The 24,358-nt window shown below is 40.2% G+C and overlaps 1 protein-coding gene across 1 annotated transcript in view; it reads left to right on the forward strand.

Moving 5' to 3' along the window:
* The window catches only part of LOC102816202 (WD repeat-containing protein 59-like), a 69,454-nt gene extending 48,375 nt beyond the window's left edge, over window positions 1-21,079 (forward strand). The window contains exons 9-17 of the mRNA XM_006860170.1: window positions 4,655-4,732; window positions 7,054-7,210; window positions 11,827-11,906; window positions 12,909-13,041; window positions 15,578-15,702; window positions 17,975-18,139; window positions 19,891-19,986; window positions 20,159-20,315; window positions 20,840-21,079. Of these exons, the coding sequence (XP_006860232.1) occupies window positions 4,655-4,732; window positions 7,054-7,210; window positions 11,827-11,906; window positions 12,909-13,041; window positions 15,578-15,702; window positions 17,975-18,139; window positions 19,891-19,986; window positions 20,159-20,315; window positions 20,840-20,913 (1,065 nt within the window). The 3' untranslated portion in view covers window positions 20,914-21,079. The remainder of the gene's footprint in view (window positions 1-4,654; window positions 4,733-7,053; window positions 7,211-11,826; window positions 11,907-12,908; window positions 13,042-15,577; window positions 15,703-17,974; window positions 18,140-19,890; window positions 19,987-20,158; window positions 20,316-20,839) is intronic.
* The last annotated feature ends 3,279 nt before the right edge of the window (window positions 21,080-24,358 follow it).

Consider the following 24,358-nt stretch of genomic DNA (forward strand, 5'->3'; position numbering starts at 1 on the left):
CTTGAGCTGATCTTTAAAAATTTCTGTTCAGCTCTTGTACCTCCTCACTTCTTGTTTTTGCTTTAGCATCTTTACACTGGAGAACAAGTTTCAGAGTTTGTTATGACATCCATTTTGGTCGTTTCCTTCTTTCTTGTCTTCTTAATGACCTTTTGCTTTTTTCCTGTAGGATGTTCTTGATGTCACCCCACAGCTCCTCTGGTCTTTGGTCTTTAGTGTCTAATGCATCAAATCTGTCCTTCAAATGATCTCTAAATTCAGATGGGATAGGTTCAAGATCATAGTTTGGCTCTTGCGGACTTGTTTTAATTTATTTCAGCTTCAGTTTGAATTTGCATATGAGCAGTTGATGGTCTGTTCCACAGTCTGCCCTTGATTTTGTTTTGGCTGATGATATGGAGCTTTTCCACTGTCTCGTTCTACAGATGTAGTCGATTTGATTGCTGTGTATTCTATTTGGTGAATTCCTTGTATATGGTCATCTTTAATGTTGTTTAAACAAGGTATTTGCAATTAAGAAGTCATTGGTCCTGCAAAGTTCTATCATGTGATCTCCAGCATTGTTTTATCACCAAGACCATATTTTCCTTAGTCTTTGTTTCCAATCTTTACATTTGAATTGCCAGTAATGATCAATACATCTTGATTGTATGTTTGATCAATTTTGGACTGAAGAATTTTGCCAAATTCTTCAATTGCATCATCACTGGCTTTAGTGATTGGTGTTTAAATTTGAATAGTAGTGGTATTTACTGGTCTTCCTTGTATTCATTTGGATGTTATCCTATTCGTTTGTACTTCAAGACAATCTTGATGTGTTCTTTTTGATGCTGAATGGGGCATCATTTCTCTTCAATTTGTCATTCCTGACATAGTGAACCCTGTGATTGTCAGATTCAAAATGGTCAATACCAGTCCATTTCAGCTCACTTATGCTTAGGATATCGACTTGTATGCATTCCACTTCATTTTTGACAGTTTTCAATTTTCCTAGATTCCTATTTCGTACATTCCACATTCCTATTTTTAATGTAAGTCTACAGCTATTTCTCTTCATTTTCAGTTATGCCCCATCTGTGAATGAAGGTCCCGAGGGCTTTACTCCATTCGCGTCATCATGGTCAAGTCTACTTTGAGGAAGCAGCTCTTCTGCAGTCGCATTGGGAGTGCCTTCTTACCTGAGGGGCTCATCTTGTGGCACTATATCTGACATTATTCTGGTGCTCTTCATTATGTGTCAATATTCAGTATTCTGGTGCTAACAGCATTCCACTGCTAGTCATAAGGCTTTCAGTGACTAGATATTCGAAAGTAGTCCATTTCTCCTTCCTCTTTATCTGTCTTTGTCTGGAAGCTCAGCTGAAACCTGTTCACAAGGGGTGACCCTGCTGGTATTTAAAATACCCTTGGCATAGCTTCTACAATCACAGCAACATGCAGAGCACCACAGTACCACAAACTGACGGATGTGTGAGCAGTAAGTAGGCTCTTGAATATAAAGAAGCTAAAAAGAACGGAAGAAATGGGGAAGTAAAAGAGCTGAACGGAAAATTCCAGTAGACTGCTTAAGAAGACAGAGTAAGATAATGAAATCTATAAAAACCTGGAGTTTGAAAACTAAAAGGGAAGAACACACTCAGCATTTCTCAAGCTGAAAGAAAAGAACAAATTCAAGCTATGGGTTGCAATATTGAAGAATTCTATGGGCAAAATATTGAATGATGCAGGAAGCGTCAAAAGAAGATGAAAGGAATACACAGTCACTGTGCTTGAAAGCATTGGTCAGTGTTCATCCATTTCAAGAGGTAGCATATGATCAAGAATCATTGGTACTCAAGTACTCCATGAAGCTTTCATGTCATTGAACTTTGATAATATCCTTCTTTGTCCTCAACTTTTCAGACAAGAGATCTTATTTTATTACTAGTCCATCTTTTGAGTAATGTGGGAACCAGCTTGTTGGCAGAAGGTGAAGCAGTTTCACCCAGGGAGTATACTAGCCTTTTCATGGGTATTTTCCTGCTTTGTGAAAGCTTTTCTAATTAGGGTGATGAGAAATGAATGTGAGGTTCTGAGTACAAGACTAAAGAAGCTGTACTTAAAAAAAAAAAAAAAAGCTATGGTACTGAAGGAAGAAGTCCAAGCTACACTGAAGGCCTTAGCTAAACTGAGTCACCAGGAATTGATGGAATATCCGTAGAACTGTTTCAACAATTTAGAAGACAGCTACCTGACAACCAATAGGAAGAAACCCTTATTTGTGCCCATTCTAAAGAATGGTGACCCAAAAGAATGTGGAAGTTATTGAACAATGTCATTAATGTCATACACTAGTAAAATTTTGCTGAAGATAATTCAAAAATGCTTCACCTACAGGGTGCTGCCAGAAATTCAAGACAGAGTCTGAAGAGTATGTGGAATGAGGGATGAAATTGCTGATTTCAGGTTGATCTTGGCTAAAAGCAAAGCATACCAGGAAGATACTTACTTTTGTTTTATTGCTATGCAGTCTTTTGACTGTGTGGACCATGACAAACTATGGATCACATTGCAAAAAATGGGTATCCCAGAACACTTCATTGTGCTCATGAGAAACTTGTACATAAACCAAGAGGCAGGCATTTGAACAGAACTAGGAGATGCTGAATGTTTTAAGATCAGGAGAGCTGTGCACCAGGGATGTATTCTTTTGCTGTCGTTGTGCAGTCTGTATGCTGAGCACATAATACTAGAAACTGGACTCTCTGAAGAATAATGGGGCATCAGAATTGAAGAAAGACTCATTAGCAACCTGTAAAATGCAGGTGAGACAACCTTGCTTGCTGAAAGTAAAGAGGACTTGAAGCACTTACTCATAAAGATTGAAGACTACAACCTATAGTACGACTTGCACCTCAGTATAAAGAAAATGAAAATACTCACAAGTGGACAAATAAACAACATCATGATAAACATAGACAAGATTAAAGTTGTCAAAGATTTTATTTAACACAATCAGTGCTCACAAGCAGTCAAAGAAATCAAACAAGGTATTGCATTAGGCACCTCTGCTACCAAAGAACTCTTTAAAGTGTTACAGTGCAAAGGTGTCAGTTTGAGGACTAAGGTGTTCCTGACCCAAGCCTTGGTGTTTTCATTCACCTCATTTGCATGTGAAAGTTGGACAATGAGTAAAGAATATGGTAGAAGACATGAATTGAAATTATGATGTTGGATAAGAATGTTGAAAGTACCACGGGCTGCCAGAAGATCAGACAAATCTGCCATAGAAGGACAGCCAGAATTCTCATTGGAAGCAAGAATGGCAAGACCTTGTTTCATGTACTTTGGACATTTTATCAGGAAGGACCAGTCCCTGGAATGGGACATCATGCTTGATAAAGTAGAGGATCTGTGAAAAAGATGAGGATCAACACAGAGATGGCAACAATGAGCTCAAACAACAATTGTGTGGATGGTACAGGACTGGGAAGTGTTTCATTCTGTTGTGCATTGAGTCACTGTGAGTTGGAATTAACTTCGCGACACTTAACAATAATAACCCCAAACTAATGCCAGCCATTGGTCTGTTCCCCATCACTGCAGTTCTGTCTTGAGAATATCATGCAAATTGAAGTATACAGTATTTAACCCTTTGAGATAGACTTCTTTCACTCAGCATAACGCCTTTATGATTTGTCCAAGTTGTTTCAAGAATGAGTAGTTCACAGCCTTTTGTTAGCATTTACTGTTAGTCAGTGCTGACTCACAGAGTAGAACTCTCCCATAGGTTTCCAAAGGTGCCATCTTTATGGAAGCAAAGTGCCACATCGTTCCCACTGGAGGGATTGAACCACCAAGCTTAGGTTTTCTGCACCCTTTAAGATCACTTAACCACTGAGTGACCAGGGCTCCTTGGGTAGTATTTCATTGTGTGGCTCGTCCTCAATTTTCTCTCTTTACTTGGTGAAGAACATTTGAACTGTTTCTAGTTTTTGGCATCTTTAATAGAGTTGCTCAGACATTCGTATATAAGTTTTTGTGTGAACAAAAGTTTTCATTTTTCTAGGATAAACACATTGGGCAAGGATTACTGGGTCAGGTGATGTGTGTTTGTTTAGCTTTGTGTGTGTGTAGCCATCACCTGTATCCATTTCTACCACTTTTGCATCAGCCTTACTGAATTATATAGCTCCCCATTCCTTCAAACCCCTGGCAACCTTCACTCCACCTACAAAGTCTGTGCCTTGCCGGTTGGTTCTAGGCTGTTAATATTAGTGAAGTCATTCAGTGTATGTTTTAAGGGGTGCTGAGTTTGCATTTGGAGTGATGGAGAACATGTGGAATTAGGTAGTGGTGATGGCGTTCTGGTGTGGCACTGTGGGATAATGCACTGGCCAGAAATGTCAGTTTGAACTTCAACCAGCCACTCCTTGAAAACTGTATACTGGTTACGGAATCGACTCGACAGCATGTAACAACAACAATGGTTGCATAAATGCGCTGAAGGTAATTAATGTCAATGAATTGTATACTTAAAATGACAGATTTTTAGTTACTTACATTTCATCACAATGAAAGTTAAAAAATAACAACTTTAAAGGGTATGCTTATTACAATAGCTGTATTTTTAATGGTCTTCATTTCAGAAATCATTCTTCTGTTTTTCTTCTAGTTCTGGGATTACCGCCAGCCTCGGAAATACCTCAATATTCTCCCTTGCCAGGTGCCTGTCTGGAAAGCCAGATATACTGTGAGTGAGACATCCTACTTTTTGCCCGGAAACTTCATCTTGGTGTTGCAGACTCCAGGGCCCTTGGGAATTTTCCCCTGACACCCTTAGGGAGGCAGTTTCTTCTTCCTGCCTTGGTGTATTGTTGTTAAGTGCCGTGGAGTCGGTTCTAACTCACAGTGACTCTGTATAGAGTTTCTGAGGAGCAGCTGGTGAGTTTGAACCGCCAACCTTGCTGTCCAGTGTATTTTTCTGCAGCACCACAGCAGGACTCCATTGTCTTGGTGTAGAGTGGGGCAGAGGTGAGAGTGAAAGCTTAAAGCTGTTACCTATTGAGAAGGAGCTCTGGTAGTGTAGTGGTTACGAATCGGGCTGCAAACTGCAAGGTCAGCAGTTCGAAACTACCAGCTGTTCTGTGGGAGAAAGATGAGGCTTTCTGTTTCCGTAAAGATTTACAGCCATGGAAACCATGTACAGGGTTGCTGTGAGTCAGAACCAACTCCACGACACATAACAACAACAATTGAAAAGTTTACTTGTGTATGAATGCCAGGTAGATTCTCTACTGGAGTAATTAGGCAGAAGCTGGGCAGTGTAAGGACAGCCACTGATGGCAGGTGAGCAGAGTGGGATGGAAGCAGAGGATTGAGAGGTCAAAATCAGTGGATCCTGGTGGAAGATTCACCAGAGCTGGGTTTGGGGCCTAGCTTTGCCATTTAATACTTGTGTGACTTGGACAAGCCTCCTAATTTTTTGTTTAGAAACTTTTTTTGTGTGTGAATTGAGTGAAAGTTTACAGAGTCTACCATCATTTTTTTTTTTTACTTTCAACAAATTAGACACTTTGTTTTATTTTGTTGATAGAAATCCCTTCCACGTAACAATAGTTACCCCATTCCTCACTGTGGTTCCTGTTTCTGTTCCACCCTCCTTCCCAACCCCGTGAACCTTGTCCTCAGGTAAATGTTGCCCTTTTGATCTTGAATGGTAGATCACTGTTCTGGTTCCCCCCTCTGTACCCATCCACTGCTTGGTTGAAAATTGGGCCACAAGGATGAGTTCCATTCCAGACCTAATATTTTTGAACAGCATTTGCTCCGCTTGTAGAACATGAATAATAATTTTTACTCTCTCTTTTTTTTTGGTGGTAGTAAAATTCATATAACATCAAATTTACCATTTAAACCACTTTGCCTTGTACTGTTAGTGGCATTTAGTGAATTCACAGTAAGTCTTCCTTTTGACATTGTGTATCTGAAAATGCTTTATGAATCATAAAATGCTACAATTATAGGGGGATAGACAATGATCAACCTTCCAGTAGTTTTTCCGTTGTCGCATGGGTAGCTGTTGATCACTCATAATGTATTCTTTTGATGTCAATGTAAAAGTGAGCCTGGGCATAAGTAAAGCTTCCTTAATTCAGGAGGCTATTACTTGAGGCATTGTGGACCATAAAAGATAATTGTTATTGCATCAGGGAGCCCTTGCTGAGAAAACTGCCTCTACTCTTATGAATTGAAATACTTTTCTGGATTAATATGTTTGCTTTAAAAAGTAAACAGGAAAGTTCAGAAGTGCTGCCAGGTGGTGAGATGAAGCTAATTGGTGTTCTTAAATGACTGTGACTTTTTCCTGAAAGAATTGAATCTGATTATAAACCAAATGAGCCTCGTTGCTCCCTAGAAGGTTGAGTGTTGATAAGTAAAGCTTGTCAGTCCTGGAACCATAGAGTTCCCTTGGATGAGTTCGAATTTTGGGGACAGTATGAAGGTGATATTCCTGGGAATAGTGAGCTTCTGGTGCATCTCACAGGATAAGAATGATGCTTGCTGCCACGAGGTTTTTCCCAGGTAAGCTTATGTGCTCATTCTGGGAAGCTACTCTCCTGACTATTGCCAGGGAACTCATGGAGAACAGCTAGGATGTGAAACAACAGTGTATTCTGATGCGTTTGGTTATGGTCATTTGCATATTTCTAGCATGAAAAAATTCTCCATGCATTTGACTTGGTTTTATTTATTTCTTCACTTGTTTTCTCTCCCCAAAGCAAAGAGAAGGCTAGAGCTAATGGTCAACTTAGAGTGTTTGAAAAAAATTTCCCTGGATAGGTTAGGGCTTTCATCCTCTATTTCAGTTAGGAAGGAGTCCTGGTGTGGCGCTGTGGGTTAATGCACTACACTGCAAAGCCCTTTGAACCGCAAGGTGGGCAGTTCAAGCTCACCAGCTGCTCCTCGGAAACCCTATACAGGGGTCTCTACAGGTCGGAATTGACTCAGCGGCACTTAACAACAACAACAACATCTGAAATACTCTTGTGCTTTCTTGTTTATGACCTTCAGCCTTTCAGCCATGGATTAGTGACCGTGATGGTGCCCCAGCTGCGGAGAGAAAACAGTCTCCTCCTTTGGAATGTCTTTGATCTGAACACCCCAGTCCACACTTTCGTGGGGCATGACGATGTGGTTCTGGAGTTCCAGTGGAGGAAACAGAAGGAAGGTTAGTGAAAATTGAAGTGCCACTTCCAGGTTGTCGTTTTGTTTTGATGTTTGATTATATAATTGTCATGAATCTGGAAAATTATGTGAAACATGGAGATTGTAACAAGTAATTATAAAGTGGAAAAATCTATGTAACCACCAACAGGTCAAGAAAGAAAACCCCAGAAGTTTCCCAGTTACCTCTCTCTTCTTCATCTCAAGCTAAACACTGTCCTAACTCTTAGGAAAGTAATTTTTTTTTCATCATCTTTTTAGTTTTAGTACTCATTTATGCATCCCTAAAAGTAGTTTCATGTTTCTTGGTTTAAAACCTTTTGTAAGTGTAACTGTCCTGCTGGCTTTCTACATTTTCCTTCTGTCTCAACCTAATGTTACCCTGGTTGATTTTGATTGCCAAGTTCTCTCACTCAGTCTTCACTGGACCACCTCAAGCTTTGCTTTTGATTTTCACTAGAGGTGAAGGAGCTTCCAGAGAGATAGGAAGAGAACCAGGATGTTGTGGCCAAGGGACAAGGATGCTTCATAAAGGAAAGGATAGTAATTGGTTTCTGAGTTACTGAAGGATCAAAATGTAGATTAAGAGAATTGTTACCGTTGTTAGGTATTGCCCTCAGACTCATTGTGACCCCATGCACAACAGAATGAACCACTCCCTGAGCCTGCACCAGCCTCACGTTGTTGGAACATTTGAGTGTAGGGCTGCTGCCACGGTGTTGGTCCATCTCGTTGGCAGGCTTCCTCTTTTTTGCTGACCAAGCATGATGTCCTTCTCCAGGGACTGGTACTTCCTGATAACATGTCTGAAGTATGAGAGATGAAGTCTCGCCATCCTGTCTTCTAAGGAACATTCTGGCTGTACTTCTTCCAAGTCAGATTTGTTTGTTCTTCTGGCAGTCCTTGTACTTTTACTATTCTTCTCCAACACTCTAATTTAGATGCATCAATTCTTCTGTGATCTTCCTTATTCACTGTCCAACTTTCAAATGCATATGAGGCAATTGAAACTACCATGCTTGAGTCAGGCTCCCTTAGTCTTCAAACTGATATCTTTGCTCTTTAACATTTTAAAGAGGTCTTCTGCAGTAGATTTACCAAATGCAACATGCCCTTTGATTTCCTAACTGTTGTTTCCATGAGTGTTGATTGTGTGATCCAAGCAAAATGAAATCTTTGACAACTTGAAGAATCTTTTCTCTATTTATCATGATGTTATTTATTAGTCTAATTGTGAGGATTTTAGTTTTGTTTGCATTGAGGTATAATCCATACTTAAGGTTGTTGTTGTCTTTTGATCAACTTCAGTATCTTAAGTTCTTTCTCTTCCAGCAAGTAAGGTTGTATCATCTACATTTTGCAGGATGTTAATTCAGCTTCTCAGATGATTTACTCAGCATTCAGATTGAACAAACATGGTGAAAGGAGACAACCCTGGCCCACACCTTTCCACATTTTAAATCATTCAGTATCTCCTTGTTCTGTTACTAACAGCTGTCTCTTGGTGTACGTACAGGCTCCTCATAAACACAATGAAATGTTCTGAAATACCCATTCTTTGCAATTTATGTATTTGTTAGGATCCACACATTTGAATGCCTTTGCATAGTCAGTAAAGCACAAGTGATTATCTTTCTGGAATTCTTTGCTTTCAGCCATGATTTGTCTGACGTCACCGGTGAGATCCTTCATTCCATGTGTTCTGAATCTGACTTGAATTTCTGGCAATTCCCTGTTGATGTACTATTGCAACTCTTTTTAAATTATTTCCAGCAAAATTTTACTTGCATGTGGAATTAATGCTATTGTTAGATGCAGATTAAGAGAAATAGCATTTACCAAATAGAAAGTCAGATGATCCTTACAAGGGAAATTCTAAAAGTGGCTTGAGAGCATGCACCAGATCCAAAGGTAGTAGAAGCAGAAACAGTAGTTCTGTGAGTGATATCGCCCTCAAAGTCACAGAGTAGAATTCACTCATTGGCAGAACGTCTGCTTTCCTTCTTCACTGGCAGATAGGAAGCAGAGACAAGGGCTCCTGGTCCAGGAGTAGGAATAGAGTTGAAGGCGTAAGGAGAGAAACTGACTTCAGAGAGAAATTAGGCATAGCTCTTCCTCATTGGCAGGGACATGAAAATAGGCAAGCTACAGGGTCAGGCGTTATGATGTATTAACATAAATCTAGAAGACCAGGGGCGCAGAATAGTGTTGCTTTGTTGTTCAGGAGTGTCCGGAGTGCTGGTAGCAGGGATACTGTGAAACAGTACCAGTGCAGGCTTGGCACTGATGACAGGACAGTGAAAAAAGAACTGGCTCTTGTGTCATCACTAACGTCCTACGTCTCAGTCAGGATTCTCTAGAGAAACAGAACCGGTGAGCTAGATCTATATACCTACGGGAGAAAGATGAGACTTTCTGCCCCCACAAAGATTTAAAGCCTTGGAAACCCCATACAGGGTCGCTGTGAGTTGGAACCTACTTGGAGGCACTTGACGACACCAATGTATGTAGGAGCCCTGGTGGCACAGTGGTTGTGCTCTCAGCCTCTGCACAGGAGAAATATGTAGTCTGTTTCCACAACAACTCACAACCTGGGAAACCCATGAGGCTGTTCTATTCTGCCTTTTAGGGGGCACTGTGAGTCAGTCAACCCAATGCCAGCGGGGTTTGTGTCTGTGTCGTTAGCTATTTCTCTGTCCCTGTGTCGAGGGACGTTGATTTACTTCACAGGATTTGCTCATGCAGTCATAGAGTTGGTAAATCCAGAACCTGTAGGTTAGGCAATAGGCTGGAGGATTCTTCAAGCTAGTACCCCAAGATCCATATCCAGGCGACAAGAAGAGTACAGAGTGAAGAGAGAAAGGGCGTTCTGCCATAGTACCCGTTTATATCTGGAGGAAAGCACACCCTAAGGAAAATCACTTTTCAATGGATTGATTACCTTACGTTAGATGACATCATGGAATAACAATTAGACTAGTGCTTAGGTCAACCACTGGGAACCATCACCAACGGTGTTGACACACAATTAACCATTACACCCTGTGACTTCGGGCAGGCTGTTTTCTTTGTTGCTTTGGTTTCCCTGTCTATAAAAATGAGAGAAATCTTTTTTTAACTCTGAAGATGGCTGTGAGAGACTCCTGGTGTATCCTAATTACCCTGAGGTCTCCTGCTTTTCTATCAAATTCTTGCATAAAATACCTCAAGTCTTTTCAGAATCATTTCTCTTTGATCCAATCTAATATGTGTCAATAGGGAGCATGGTGGTGCCATAGGATATGGAATCACAAGGTTGGCAGTTCAAACCTACCAGCTGCTCCATGAGAGAAAGATGAAGCTTTCTGCTCCAGCAAAGATGTAGAACCTATACAGGGTTGCTGTGAGTTAGAACTAACTCGACAGGACTTAACAACAGCAGCAACAAGAATAGAAAATACATGTTAGAGTATTTGAAATACTCAGGATTATTTGAAAATACATGATGATTCACTTTGCAAAGAGATTTTTCTCCTTATCAAAAAAAATTAACCAATTTTTTACTGAAATGCTTTGTATGTATTTGGCTGGTAATCAATAAAAAGTACTCTTCAGAAGTTAAAACTACTTATACACATTCTTTTAAGTGTCATTGAGTAAAAACAACTTCAGTTTTCTTTTTAATACTAGGAAACTTGCTTTTGGTGCATGTTGAGTGAGAAGCTTCTTATAACACCATTTTTTTTATACTCTTAAAAAGAAAGAGGCAATGATTTGTCACATAGCAGCACATAAAGGTAACACCAGCCCTACATTTAGGAAGGTAGCTATGCAAATTCAAGTCGTAAAACAAGTTCTGATACGTACCAAATTATAAATGACTGCTCAGTCACATTTCCCCTGAGAATCACCTCAAGTAAACAAAGGCCAAAACATTAAAGAAAAACTGGTATGGATGTACGTATAAGGAAACTTCAAAAAGTTATGGAAAAATGGAATGAAAAGATAATGGACTTTCTCCATAAAAATTTTAAAGATCCCTCGTGTAAAATGTCCCTGTTACCATGTCTGTTGCCAGAGAGGTGACTCCGACTCAATGATCTAGCACAGAGTAGAACTTGCCCCGAAGTAAAATAATTTTTAAATGATGCGTTTAAAACAATTCATTTTGAAAAAAAAAAATCCAGAATATCCGAGTATAAAAGGAAGAACGTTTGTTGAGGTGAAAGTTTAGTATGACGTTAAATGCCAACATCAGTCTTCACCTGCTAATTTGCCGGTTATTATTTCACTTCATTTACCTTTCTGCTCAAATGTGACTTCCTCAGGGAGTCTTATCTAAAAATAGTTCCCCCATCCGTCTCTGTCCTCTTATCCTGGGTTAGTTTTTGTAACCCCATCTCTGGCTGACATTATATATTGATGTGCTTGTCTGTTTCCACCATTGGAATATCCGGTCTGTAAAGATAGAGACTGTTTCATTCATTCTATAATCCTAGTGCCTAAAATACAGCCTGACATACAGATGTTCAATAAATATTTTTCAATGAATGCATCAGTGAATCTCACTCCATTGTGGCCTGTATCAAAATTCATGCTGCATCCAGAAAGTTTTCAGGATTCTTATTTGGTGATTCCTAGGGTCAAAGGATTACCAACTGGTCACGTGGTCCCGGGATCAGACCTTGAGAATGTGGCGGGTGGATTCCCAGATGCAGAGGGTATGTATTCCATGTTTTGTCAGGGAATGTAATGGCATACACTGCAGTCTTTGGGGGGAAAAGAAATTAATTTGATATTTGTGAATGTTACAGGCTATATGTAAAACCCTAAATAAATTCTCACCAGCTGGCTGGCTTAATAGTTTGTTTGTCATAATGAAGCTTTGTTATTTTTAAGAGGCAGCTTTATCACTTTCAGAACAAAAAGCCTTTTACTGTTTTTCCTCTTGCCCTGGTGTCTAATAGTAACAGTACATACTGAGCCAATGATCTGTGGCCATGGCTTTCTCTTCTAAATGGGGCAGAAGGCCTGTTCTTAAACTCGATACGTGTTCAAAGCCCTCCATGCCGATCAACAACACCTCTTCCGTGAAGCTATTTCTAATCTTCCCCCACAAATGTTTCTTATATGAACCCGTGTGGGCTGTTCATGTGGCCCTTAGTTTGGTCAGCCTCATTCCGAAGTTCTGTTTTCATTCGATTACTAAATTCTGTGAAGTCAGAAGCCACATCTCACTTGTTATGCCTCCTCTCCCATCTCCTCAGGGCTGTGCCTACTGCTTTGCATAGAGAAGAGAAAAAATGCTGGGTGTATTTCACAACACTGCTAAGTGTGAAGTCACACTTAAGCATTATTGGCCAAGTATCACTACCTTGTTGCCTTTTAAATCTGTTTTCCCCAAAAAGTACCATTTGCTGCAAACGTTTTGAGGTAATGCTAGCTGAATAAGTCCATCAAGTCTCGGAATTTAAAGGACTTTTTTCTGAGGCTGTGTAAGCTATGATCATGATGAAAAGTTGTCAAGATAGAGTAATGGAGAGCTTATCTTGTGTTTAACCAAGCGGAGTTCATGAGGAGTAAGTCCTCTTCTGATTGGGATCCGTTCTAGGTTGACACATCCTGTCCTTGGTGATTTCCATTTTGAAGTCAGAAATAGTTCAACAAACATCGTGTTCGTTTCTACTAATGTCCAAGACTCCTTCTTCTGTCCTTTGTTGTAGCTTTGTGCAAATGAGATAGTAGATGGTGTGGATGAGTTCATTGAGAGCATTTCTCTTCTGCCGGAACCAGAGAAGACCCTTCACACTCAAGATACAGATCACCAGCACAACTCAAGCCATGGGGAGGAAGAAGGTAAATGGTCTCTGTTGGGTGAGGCTGCTCTACACATTTCATAGGTGGGGCAGCAAAGTAACAAGGTCAGAACCATAGAGTTATAATACAGTTTGTCCAGGGACAATCATGGTAGACAAAAGTCAGGCTCCCAGAGCACACGCTTACAATGTAATTCAACATGGAGGAAGAATACGAATTTTGGAAAGTTCAACAGAGTATTTAAAAATTTTTAAGTACGCCAAAAGGACGCACAAAACTCAAATTGGAGGAAAACTCATGAGATAAGAAAGATTTAGCAGGAAAATTTGCACTGGAAAGCCCTATTTACTTATCTCCTAATTCCGGAGATACTATGGAGCACTGGAGTCCTGGTGTGGTGCTATAAGATAAACACTGGCTGCTAACCGCAAGGTTGGTGCTTTAAACCTACCAGCTGCTTCCTGGAAACCCTATACAGGGTTGCTATATATCAAAACCCAGTGGACAACAATGTGTGAAGACTCTTTTTAAATTCTACACTGATACTTTGTTGTCGGGTCTAACTCCGAGTGCCCCTGTATAGTGTTTCTGAGGCTGTGGACCTTGGAGAGCGCAGAAATCCTCGTCCTTCTCCCGTGGAGCTGCTGATGTGCTGGAACACGTTAATCTTGTGGTTGGCAGTGCCATCCTTAGTCTTCAGAGCCACCACACGGTTACTGTTGTTATAGACCATTGAGTCAGTTCGGACTGATAATGATCCTGTATAGGGTTTCTAAGGAATGGCGCGTGAGTTTGAACCGTCAGGCTTATAGTTCAGACCAACTTTGCAGTCCAGTGCTTTATCCCACAACACCACACCAGGATGCTGTTACTATAGAGGCTTAAAAATAAGTCTTGATAACTGGTAAGGCAGGCCCTCCCACCTGGAACTTCTTCAGGATTTCTGTATAAATGTGTAAATCAACTTGGAGATTCCATAAAGAATCTGGCTGGAATTTTGATTGGAGTTATATTGAATTCATACTGATTTGAGGAGAATATCATCTTTTTTTTTTTAATTTTTAAAAATGTTTTATTGTGAATTGTGTGATAGTCTACATGGGAGAACATCAGCTTTACATTCATTCCATCATCCATCGTATCATTGGCATAGTTACCATCCCGTCCATGCATCCTCACCCAACCAAGGGGTGTACCCTGTAAGCCTGCACCCCACCCCACCCCACCCCACCACAGTCATCAGCCCCTTTCCAGGAGAATATCATCTTTACAGGAGTAAAGCAAGTTGGTGGTTCAAATTCACCAGCTGCAACTCAGAAGCCCAATACAGTGTTGCTACAAGTTGGAACCAACTCAGTGCCATTTAACGACAACATCAGTCATCTTCACAATTCTGAGGTTTCAAGTTCATGAACGTGCTCTATTCTGTCTCTCTTAATACTGAATATTATCTCTCAATTAAATGGTATAATTTTCTTCATAGACATGATGCCCATCTTATTAGTTTTTTTTTTCTGGAAACTTGGTTTTATAAGAAGTACTAAAAATGGGATTTTAAAAATTGTTTTCTTTTTGTTGTTGGCAAATGGAATTGCAATAGATTTTTTTAAAAAACAGTTGATATTTATGCATTGATTTTGTGTCTAGTCACTTGAGCTCTTTATTAGATCTAATGTTTATTTTTAAATTATTTTTTACATTCTGCATACCTAGTCATGATGACAGTTGTCTTTTTTTCTTTCTAGCTTTTGTTTCTCCCCACCCCTCTTGTCCCTGGCTTTTTTATTTGCCTTATATGTATGTGTCTGGGGTCTTCACTATAGTATTGAATAACAGCAGTCAAACAGTAGTTATTTTCAGTCACAAAGGGAAAGCTTAAATGTCAGGTATGTTGTTCATTGTAGATTTTTGTAGATAACACTTTCTCAGGTTAAGGGAATTCTCTTCTATTTCTAGCTTGTCATGTTTTGAATGAGTAAATAAAATACATCATTATGGTCTTCTGGGGAGAAGAATTCTCCTTAAATACAATTTCTTTCCTGTCTTTTCTTCATCTCCAAGGTCTTTCTGTAGAAGATAGAAATGATCTGCATTCCTGTTCCACACACTCTCCCTCACTCTTGGTACAGGGTCTGTGATGTCTAAATGATCTGCATTCCCATTCCACACACTCTCCCTCACCCTTGGTACAGGGTCTGTGATGTCTAAACGATCTTCATTCCTGTTCCACACACTCTCCCTCACCCTGGGTACAGTGTTTGTCTAAATTCTGGTCATGAATAACACCAGCAATTACTATGTCAGTCACTGGAGTCTGCACCGATGGGAAGAGACCCCAAACCTGACTTTCTGTGAGGTGCAGGGCCCATTTCTTGTTGACCTCGTTCTCCCAGAAGGCAGTCTGTATAGACTATCAGGATAAATGTTTTCATTGTCTCCACAAATTTCAGTTAAATGGCTTATGTGTGTTTCCATTCTTCACTTTGAAATGATAGACAGTACAGGTACCCTAGAGCTACTCTTCTCTTTCTTTTCAAAAATATTTTTAAACCATTGTACTTCTCTTTGCTTTTAGCCTCAAAGGACGATCCCCCTAGCAACCTCCCGGAAGAAAGGAAGTCAGATCAGTTGGGGCTGCCCCAGACTCTGCAGCAAGAATTCTCCCTGATCAATGTGCAGATCCGGAATGTCAATGTGGAGGTACTCCGTAGTCTGACTAACTCTCCTGTTTGCCCGCAGCAGTTGGTGGGAGAAGGGGCGATTTCAGATACAATATGAGCTAGAAAATAACTGCTTCTCCTATAGACAGGCCTCTCTGCTGAATTTTGTTTCCTAGATTTTCTGAAGGCATAGATGTTTTACAATCACAGATTTCCCCCCCCCATTCTATTTTTATAAGAGAGCCAAAGGATAAACTAATACTTGTGTGACTTCACTTTCCCTTGGTTGCTCTAGCTCCTTGTTTTACTGCAACGAAAAGACTTAGATCTGAAAACACTTAGCGACCTTGCCAGGGTCACCGGTAAAGTCATGACAGGTCTCCTGACTCTCCATGGCTCTTCTGACTTAGCTGCAATTTACCGTAAATCCGTGACCAAAGGCTTTTGTTCACTTAACATATAGAGATGAACTTTTTCTCTTTGGGTAGATACCTGTAGTCTTTGCATCAGAGACTTCAGTATCTCTCCAAGAGGAATTTCAAAGTTTTTTTTTTTTTTTTCTCCCCTGCCCAGATTCAGTTAGCCATAGGCAGAGATAGGTGATATTAGTTACATAAAGACCTCACTTGGTCTTTCAAACCAAGTGGCTTTTATAATCCCCCTTCACAGATGAGGAAACGGAGATGCCAAGAGATGAAGGGACTTTGTCTGAGGTCAGCAGCTGTTTTTGTGCAAGAGATAATATTTGAATCCAAGGCCCAGAACCCTCCTGTCCAGCTAACTCCTCTAGTTGGGAGCACAAGCAATCAGAAAAGTGAAAGGATTTTTTTGACTCATTGATTCTCAATATTAATTCAGTTTATACTCTGGTTGTCCAGGTTGAGAACCTGGAGATGTAATTTAAGGAGGAGATATTGATTCCTTTCTCCAAAAGTAAAATGCAAATATAATTCACATGTCATAGGGGTCATCCATTTAAAGTGTTCAATTCATTGATTTTTAGTATGCCCATGATGGTGTGCAGCCATCACTACTGCCTAATTCCAGAACCTTTTTATCTCCCCAAATAGAAACCCTGGACCTTTCTTCCTTCCCCCATTCGCTGGCGACTACTGATCTACTTTCTGACTCCTTGGATTGTGATATCCAGGAGTATTCTTTACTTGAGTCAGGGTATTTAACGTCTTTCTGCTTTATTTTTTCATCTCAAAATAAACAGTTTTTATTTTCTCTTGCAGCTTTGGGATGAAACTTTTAAAGTATATATGTGTGTGTGTGTGTGTGTGTGTATACACATTTTTAGAAAAAAAATTATTTTAATTTTGTTGCTGAGAATATACACAGCTAAATATACACGACTTTAACTGTTTCTGCATGTACAATGGTTACATTGTTGAAGCAAAACACTTTGAGTTTATTAAATAGATGTTAAAATTAAATATCTTTTTTTGTTTTTATTTTCTTTTGAAAGTTTTTATTATGAATTGACTGATAGTTTACATGGGAGAACATCGGTTTTACACCATTGTTTCATTGCAGTGATCACAGACTCCTTCGTGCATCATCATGCAACAGTATTTGCTTCTATTCCCTCTGGGTTTTTTTTGTTGTTGTTATTGTTGCAGGGGAGGAAATATACACAGAAACACTCAGGAATATATAATAATTTAAGCAACCAAAGGGTACATTCTGTACCTTCTGGCCGCCAGCACCTAGTCTTAAATACCTGTTTTGAAAATGTCTTCTGAATTCATTTACGCTTTATATGAACATTTTTAGGTGAGTATGGAGCTCTGGTAGCTTAGTAGTTATGAATCAGGCTGTGAACTGCAAGGTCAGCAGTTCAAAACTACCAGCTGCTCACGGGAGAAAGATGAGGCGTTCTGCTCCCGTAAAGATTAACAGCCTCGGAAACCCTGTGCAGGATTGCTATGAGTCAGAACCGACTCCAGGGCACACAGCAACAACAACAACAAGAAGTAGTGTGTGTAGTGGTTATGAATCGGGCTGTGAACCGCAAGGTCGGCAGTTTGAAACTACCAGCTGTTCTGCGGGAGAAAGATGAGGCTTTCTGCTCCTGTAAAGATTGACAGCCTCGGAAACCCTGTGTAGGGTCACTATGAGTCAGAACCGACTCCACAGCACATAATAACAACAACAACGTGCATGTTAAGCCTGAACTGTTCATTATCTCCACACGCTATATGAGTGGGCACATTTTTGGTGGTAGAATGCGGTATTTTCTCCCTGTGCTACAGGACTCCCGAGCACATAGCGAGCGTATTGACCACATCTGCACTTGTCATTTGCAGATGGATGCGGCAGATAGGAGCTGCACAGTGTCTGTGCACTGCAGCAACCATCGCGTCAAGATGCTGGTGAAGTTCCCTGCACAGTACCCAAACAACGCAGCCCCTTCCTTCCAGTTTATCAACCCCACCACCATCACATCCACAATGAAAGCGAAGCTGCTGAAGGTGAGGCTCTGTGCTCACCTGTTCTCCATGATGCTCTGTCATGTTCAGTGTCTGCGTTGAGTCGTGAGGTTGAATGAAAACTCTGATCGATGAGATTTGGAAGTCTTTGCTCTTGACATACTGCAGTGTTAGGAAATAACTTATGCACCTATCATTCACTTTGTGTTAGAAACATTAGCGTGGCGGTTCTTAACCTTTCTTGGGTCGTGGACACTCTTTGAAAGCCTAGAAGAAAAATCTGCCGACATTTTGCATCTAATTTTCAGAAGATTCAAAGATCTCTTTAAAGCTGTGAATTAACTCCAGGTTAAGAACCCTGCAATTCCATTTCCTTTTATCTAGAAACAGTAGTGGAGTCCCTGAGTGGTGAAATAATCAACGTGCTCTACTGCCAACTGAAAAGTTGGAGGTTTGAGTCCACCCAAAGACAGCTGAGAGAAAAACCCTGGCAGTTTACGTCCCCAAACCAGCTACTGAAGGCCCGGGGAGCACAGCTCTCCTCTGACACACATGGGACACCAGGCCTTGGAATTGACTCGACAGAAATGAATAACATCAGCTTGTAATAATATTTTAAATATTCCAGAATATCCAAAGTGTTATTAAATATGTTGTTGGTAAGTGCCGTCGGGTCAGTTGTGACTCACAACAACCTTGTGTAGGGTTTCAGAGGAGTAACTGCTGAGTTTGAATTGCTAACTTTGTGGTTCAGGCAACACTGCAGTACAGAGTCCTGGTGTAGCGCTGTAGGATCAGCCCTGGACTGCAGAACACAAGGTCGGCAGTTCAAACCCTCCAGCTGCTCCTCAGAAATCCTCTACAAGGTCGCTGTGAGTCAGAACTGACTCGAAGGCACTTAACAAGAAGAACAACTTATCTTACAGCGTTATCCTAGGATTCCATTATTAAATATAGCCAATGTAACGTTGTACTGAGGTATTTGACTTACCTGTGTGTGACATCTTTGACATTCGGTGTGACTTTCACACTTAACAGCACATCACTAATTGGATTGGCCATGTCTTACATGTTAAGTAGCTTCACGTGGGCAGTGATTACTATTTTGGACTGTGCAAGTCTAATTTATATGCTTATCTTTACTATGCCAATTCATACATAGAACACATACTTTGTGTATGCTAGGATTTATATTTTTACAGCTTAAAAAGTTAAGATGTGTGATAATTTTCACTAAAGTGAACCCTGCTCCCCTTGTCTTGCTTCACTCAGAGTTATTTTCAGTCCACTCTCATTTATATTACTTGTAAGGAACTAAGATTTCTCCTAGAGGACCATGGTTGGGTGGGGGAAAAGGAGGGAGCAGAATTCACTGTAAAGGAAGAATAGTCTTCCTGTTGCTAGGATGCCTTCCTCACGGCAGCATGTGTGCTTGCCTTTGCTAAGGAAGGGACTTGTCTAAGGATCAGTGTGGTACTGTAGGATAAGCACTGGACTGCTGTAGGATAAGTGAGCCCTTGCAGTGATGTAGAATCAGCACTGGACTGACAGTTCAAATTCACTAGCTGCTTCTCAGAAAACAGCATACAGGATCGCTGCGGATGGCGCTTCATAACAATTGCAAGAATCAGAAATGAATCCTTTTCTCTTAGCCACTATGGAAGGTTGGAAGCCTCAGACTTAACTGTGGTCCAATCTTCCTGCATATTCATTGCTTCTGAGGACTCTGCAGAACATCAGGGAACCAGGAGAAATCTGTTGCCACTCTTGACTGTGTTCTATGCCTTTTTTAGATCCTGAAAGACACGTCCCTGCAGAAAGTGAAACGTAACCAGAGCTGTTTGGAGCCCTGCCTGCGGCAGCTCGTCTCCTGCCTCGAGTCTTTTGTGGTACGAAGAATGAACTCGGTGTACCCGCATATGCTTTAGTGTGCTGTCCCCGTCCTTTCTCCCTAAAAGCAGGCTCCTTGCTTTTGTAAGCCTGTGTTTGTATTTTGTAACTCAGCATTAAGACAGGGTTTTTTGTTTGTTTTTTCCGGTTTGTTGATTTTTTACATTTCAGAACCAAGAAGACAGTTCTTCCAGCAACCCCTTTGCTCTCCCAAACTCGGTCACCCCCCCTTTGCCAACGTTTGCGCGTGTCACCACTGCCTACGGGTCCTACCAGGATGCTAACATCCCCTTTCCCAGGACTTCTGGGGCCAGGTTCTGTGGAGCAGGTTGGTCTACTTTGGGTTTCTCTGGTTGTAGATTTAGAGAGGAAAGAGAGAGCTGCAAAGGAATATTATATATTCTGTATAAATACCTTCACCAGATCTTTTTTTTTTTGTTTCTGAGAACTCAGAAAGACTCATGTTGTGGTATTTACGGTCTGATGCTGACTCAGAATATACGTCTGTAGACATATCGTAAGAAAATCTATGAAAATTAATATGTTAATTTTTAATAATTCTGATGAGTTTGGATTTGGGTCTTTCCTCAGAGCACTCTTGCAAGGAAATAGAAACTACGGGTGAGGACTTTATCCAAGTCACATGCCTCCCCATCCATCTCCTGGATTCCTGGGAGTTCTGATGTTTGCCTGAGACAGAATCACTGTACCCAGGAACCATTACAATTTATGAAAATGTGTCTTATCCCTCAGGTGTATTAAGATAGGAAAAGGTTGACCAGGACTGCTTTTGGATGTTCCCTGGTCCAGCTCATTGACGTTGATGTGCATGTGTGGTATCTTCTTTGTCAGGTTATCTGGTGTATTTCACAAGGCCTATGACAATGCACCGAGCAGTTTCTCCGACAGAGCCCACTCCAAGGTGAGTCTGCAAGATGCAGAGGGAATCTATACTCATGTGGCCAGACTTGGGCCACACTCTGGAAACAGCCACTGTGTTTGTGTTTGGACACTTTATTTTATTTCTTCAGTAAATTCTCATGATAAGATTGATTTGCGAATGATTAAGGTTCATTAAGTTGCAGCTAAGCTAAGATGTCTGCCAGTGGGTTGGGTTATTTCCAAGCCATTAGGAGTAGCTTAATGAAACTGTTGTGCAGACAAGGTAAATTCCTATTTCAGTGTGCTTTTCCCCAGTAAATCACTACTTGAACATTAAATAAAACTGTAAAAATGGTGAGAAGAGCAGCAAGAGACCCACACACCTACTTCTCACAATACTAAACAATGTTGACTTAAATACTTGCTGTTGTTGTTAGTGCCATCTAGCTGGTTCTGACTCATAGTGATCCCGTGTAGGGTTTCCGAGATTGGCTCGTGGGTTTGAACTGCCGACCTTGTGGTTACCAGTCCAGTGTTTACTCTACAGCACCACATTTAAGTAGGATGTTGAAAAACTCAAATGTTACAAAAGTTTTCAATTAAAATGTGAAAGGCATTCTTATTCCTTGTCTCCCTTGCCCCCAGGAGAGCTGTGGTAAATAGGTTTTGTTATTTTTCTGTGTGTGTGTGTTTGAGAGGCAATGTAGCATAGTGAATAGGAATATGGATTTTGGAGCCAAACCACTTGGATCCAAAATCTTAGTGTCATCCATTTTTTTGTGTATGTGGCCTTGGACAGTTTATCTAAATGGTATTTTAGTTTCTTCAGCCTCCTTAGTTGCTATGAAGATGAAATGAATGAGTAAAGCGTTTAGGAAACTTTCCGATACATTGTGAGTGCTCTAAACTCTGTCTGCCATGACTAATGGTTTATTTGGTTTCCTTTTCTTTTTCTTTTTAATGTAAAGATTATAGTGTCAACTTTTGGCTCTGAGGTATGGTAACACAGATGACTTTGGAAGCCCTCCTCTTAGAAACACCTGGATATATTACATAGGATCTAGTTAGAATAGTTATGGGTGAATAACTGAGCTGACAGCAAAGGAAGGGGGCTGAACCAAGTGTGTGAGTAGGCATTGTTGCTGTACTAGGTGGTTACATATGATAACAGCCCAGGGAGATGAGACCTTGACCCTGAAGAGCTGTAGGCCAGGTACATTGTCCTGGACCCTTATTTGGAAGTTGGACTAGAAAGTAATCACCTACGTCTGAAGGGAAACAACTAATATCTCTACCCAGATTTTGGATCAGAAGCCAAAATGCTAATAGTACTTTTATTAAGTTAAAATTTACAGTATACAAATCCTGAGTATACATCTTGGTTACCAATACCCAGTTCAAAATATAGAACGTTGCCAGCACTCTCTGGTGAAAGGTCCCTGGTCTCCTTGCCCAGAGGAGGCCACCTTTCTGGCTTCTTCCATCATTATACAGTCATTCTGGTGGTTCTGAAATTTGTTGAGATAGAAATTCAAGCATTATGTGCTATTTTCAGTCTTGCTTATTTGGCTCAGCATAATGCCTAGATTGCTGCACATTTTGTGTGTTTCACCAGCTTGTTCTTTTTTTATTGCTCCAGAATATTCCGTTGTCTGAATATAGCAATTTCTCTATTCATTCTCCTATTGATGGACAGCTGAATTGTTTCCAGATTGGGGTATTAAAGAGTAAAGCGACACACAAGTCTTCTTATGAACATACATATTCATTTTTCAATTTAAGAAGTAGGGTTGTTAGATCATAGGATAAGTGTATATTTAACTTCAATAGAAAGTTCCAGAAAGTGCTTTTACGGTGGTTGTGTCAGTGCCTACCAGTCATGTGACAGAACTTGCTTCATATCCTCTCCTAAACCTGATATTGTCAGGCTCCCATTGTAGCTGTTTTGGTGAGTCTGTTGTACTATCTTATTTTAGCATCAGTGTGTATTTTTGTGATGATCACTAATAATATGTTGAGAATCTTTGATGTGCATATTGACTATTTGGCTATCTTCTTTTATAAATAAAGTGCCTATTCAGGTTATGCCTATTTTATATTGAACTATATTTCTGTTTATTCTTTGTCCGTTTTAAACTATCCTATTTGTAAGTCCTTTGTTGGATATCTAAATGTTTTCTCCCAATTGGGGTTTGCCCTTTCCTTTCTTTAATGATTTTTGATGAATAGAGTTATTTATTTTAATGGAGTCTTGGTGTGGCACTTTAGGGCAAACACTGGACTACTAACTACAAGGTCAGCTCTTCCAACGCACCACCTGCTCCATGGAAACCCTACACAGGGTCATTGTGAATCAGAACCAGTTCAGTGGCACTGACAACAATATTCTGATGGTGTCCAGTTTATCATTTTGAAAGAAATTATGGTTAATGCTTTTTAATGTTCTGTGTAAACTAGATTTGTCTACCCCAGATCATGAAGCTATTCTGTGTTTTCTTCTAAAGGCATTTATATTGTAATTGCTTGTTTAAGGTCTGTGTGCTATTGCAAATAAATGTAATGTGAGGTACAGATCAGAGTGTTTTGCTTTGTTACTGTATAAATAGGTCGCTGTTTCCAGCACCATTTATAGAGAAAATTTTCCTCTTCTCATTGACTTTGCATTGACACTATTTTTGCACATCAGCTGACCATATATTTGTGGGTTTATTTTAGCCTGAATATATTTCCTTTGTTATGTTTGTCTATCTCATGTCAGCAGCACTATTTGAAATCTGGTATTGTGAGCCTCCATTTTTATTAATCTTATTCAAGGATGTGTTAGTTGGCTAACCTAGTAATTTGCATTTCTACAAAAATGTGAATCAGCTTAATATTTTCTACGAACAAGCATGCTAGGATTTTGATTGGGATTGTGCTGATTCTGTAGATTAATGTGGAGAACGTTGACATTTTAACAACATCGAATCTTTCATTTCTCCCAGCGATAGTTTATGTTTTCAGTAACCTTTCTTAAAAAAAGTGTTTTTTTGTGAAACGTGTAAAGGTTTACATAGCAGATCGTGTTTTGCAGTCAAAAAATGAAGCAAATATACTGTGCTTCATTACAGGGATTGGTAGCCCCTTCATGTACCATTGCTTAACAGTGTTTGCCTCTGTTTAATCTAACTCTTGGGTTCCTCTCTGTGACTCCCCCATGCCCATTTTTAAATTAAATTTATTCTTGGATATTTGATGTCTTTTAATGCTATTGTGAGTAAAATCTTAAAAAAATGTCTTTTTTCTGTTTGTTTCTATATATGGAGGTACAATTTTTATAGATTGGCCTTATATCTGAATTCATTTAATAGCTATGGTTTCTTGTAGATTCCTTTAAATTTTTCATGTGTACAATTATAGGAGCTCTGGTAGCGTAGTGGTTACGAATCGGGCTGCGAACCTTAAGGTCAGCGGTTCGAAACTACCAGCCGCTCCGCGGGAGAAAGATGA

The sequence above is a fragment of the Chrysochloris asiatica genome, unplaced genomic scaffold, assembly GCF_000296735.1.
Source record: "Chrysochloris asiatica unplaced genomic scaffold, ChrAsi1.0 scaffold00037, whole genome shotgun sequence".
Classification (NCBI taxonomy): Eukaryota; Metazoa; Chordata; class Mammalia; order Afrosoricida; family Chrysochloridae; genus Chrysochloris; species Chrysochloris asiatica.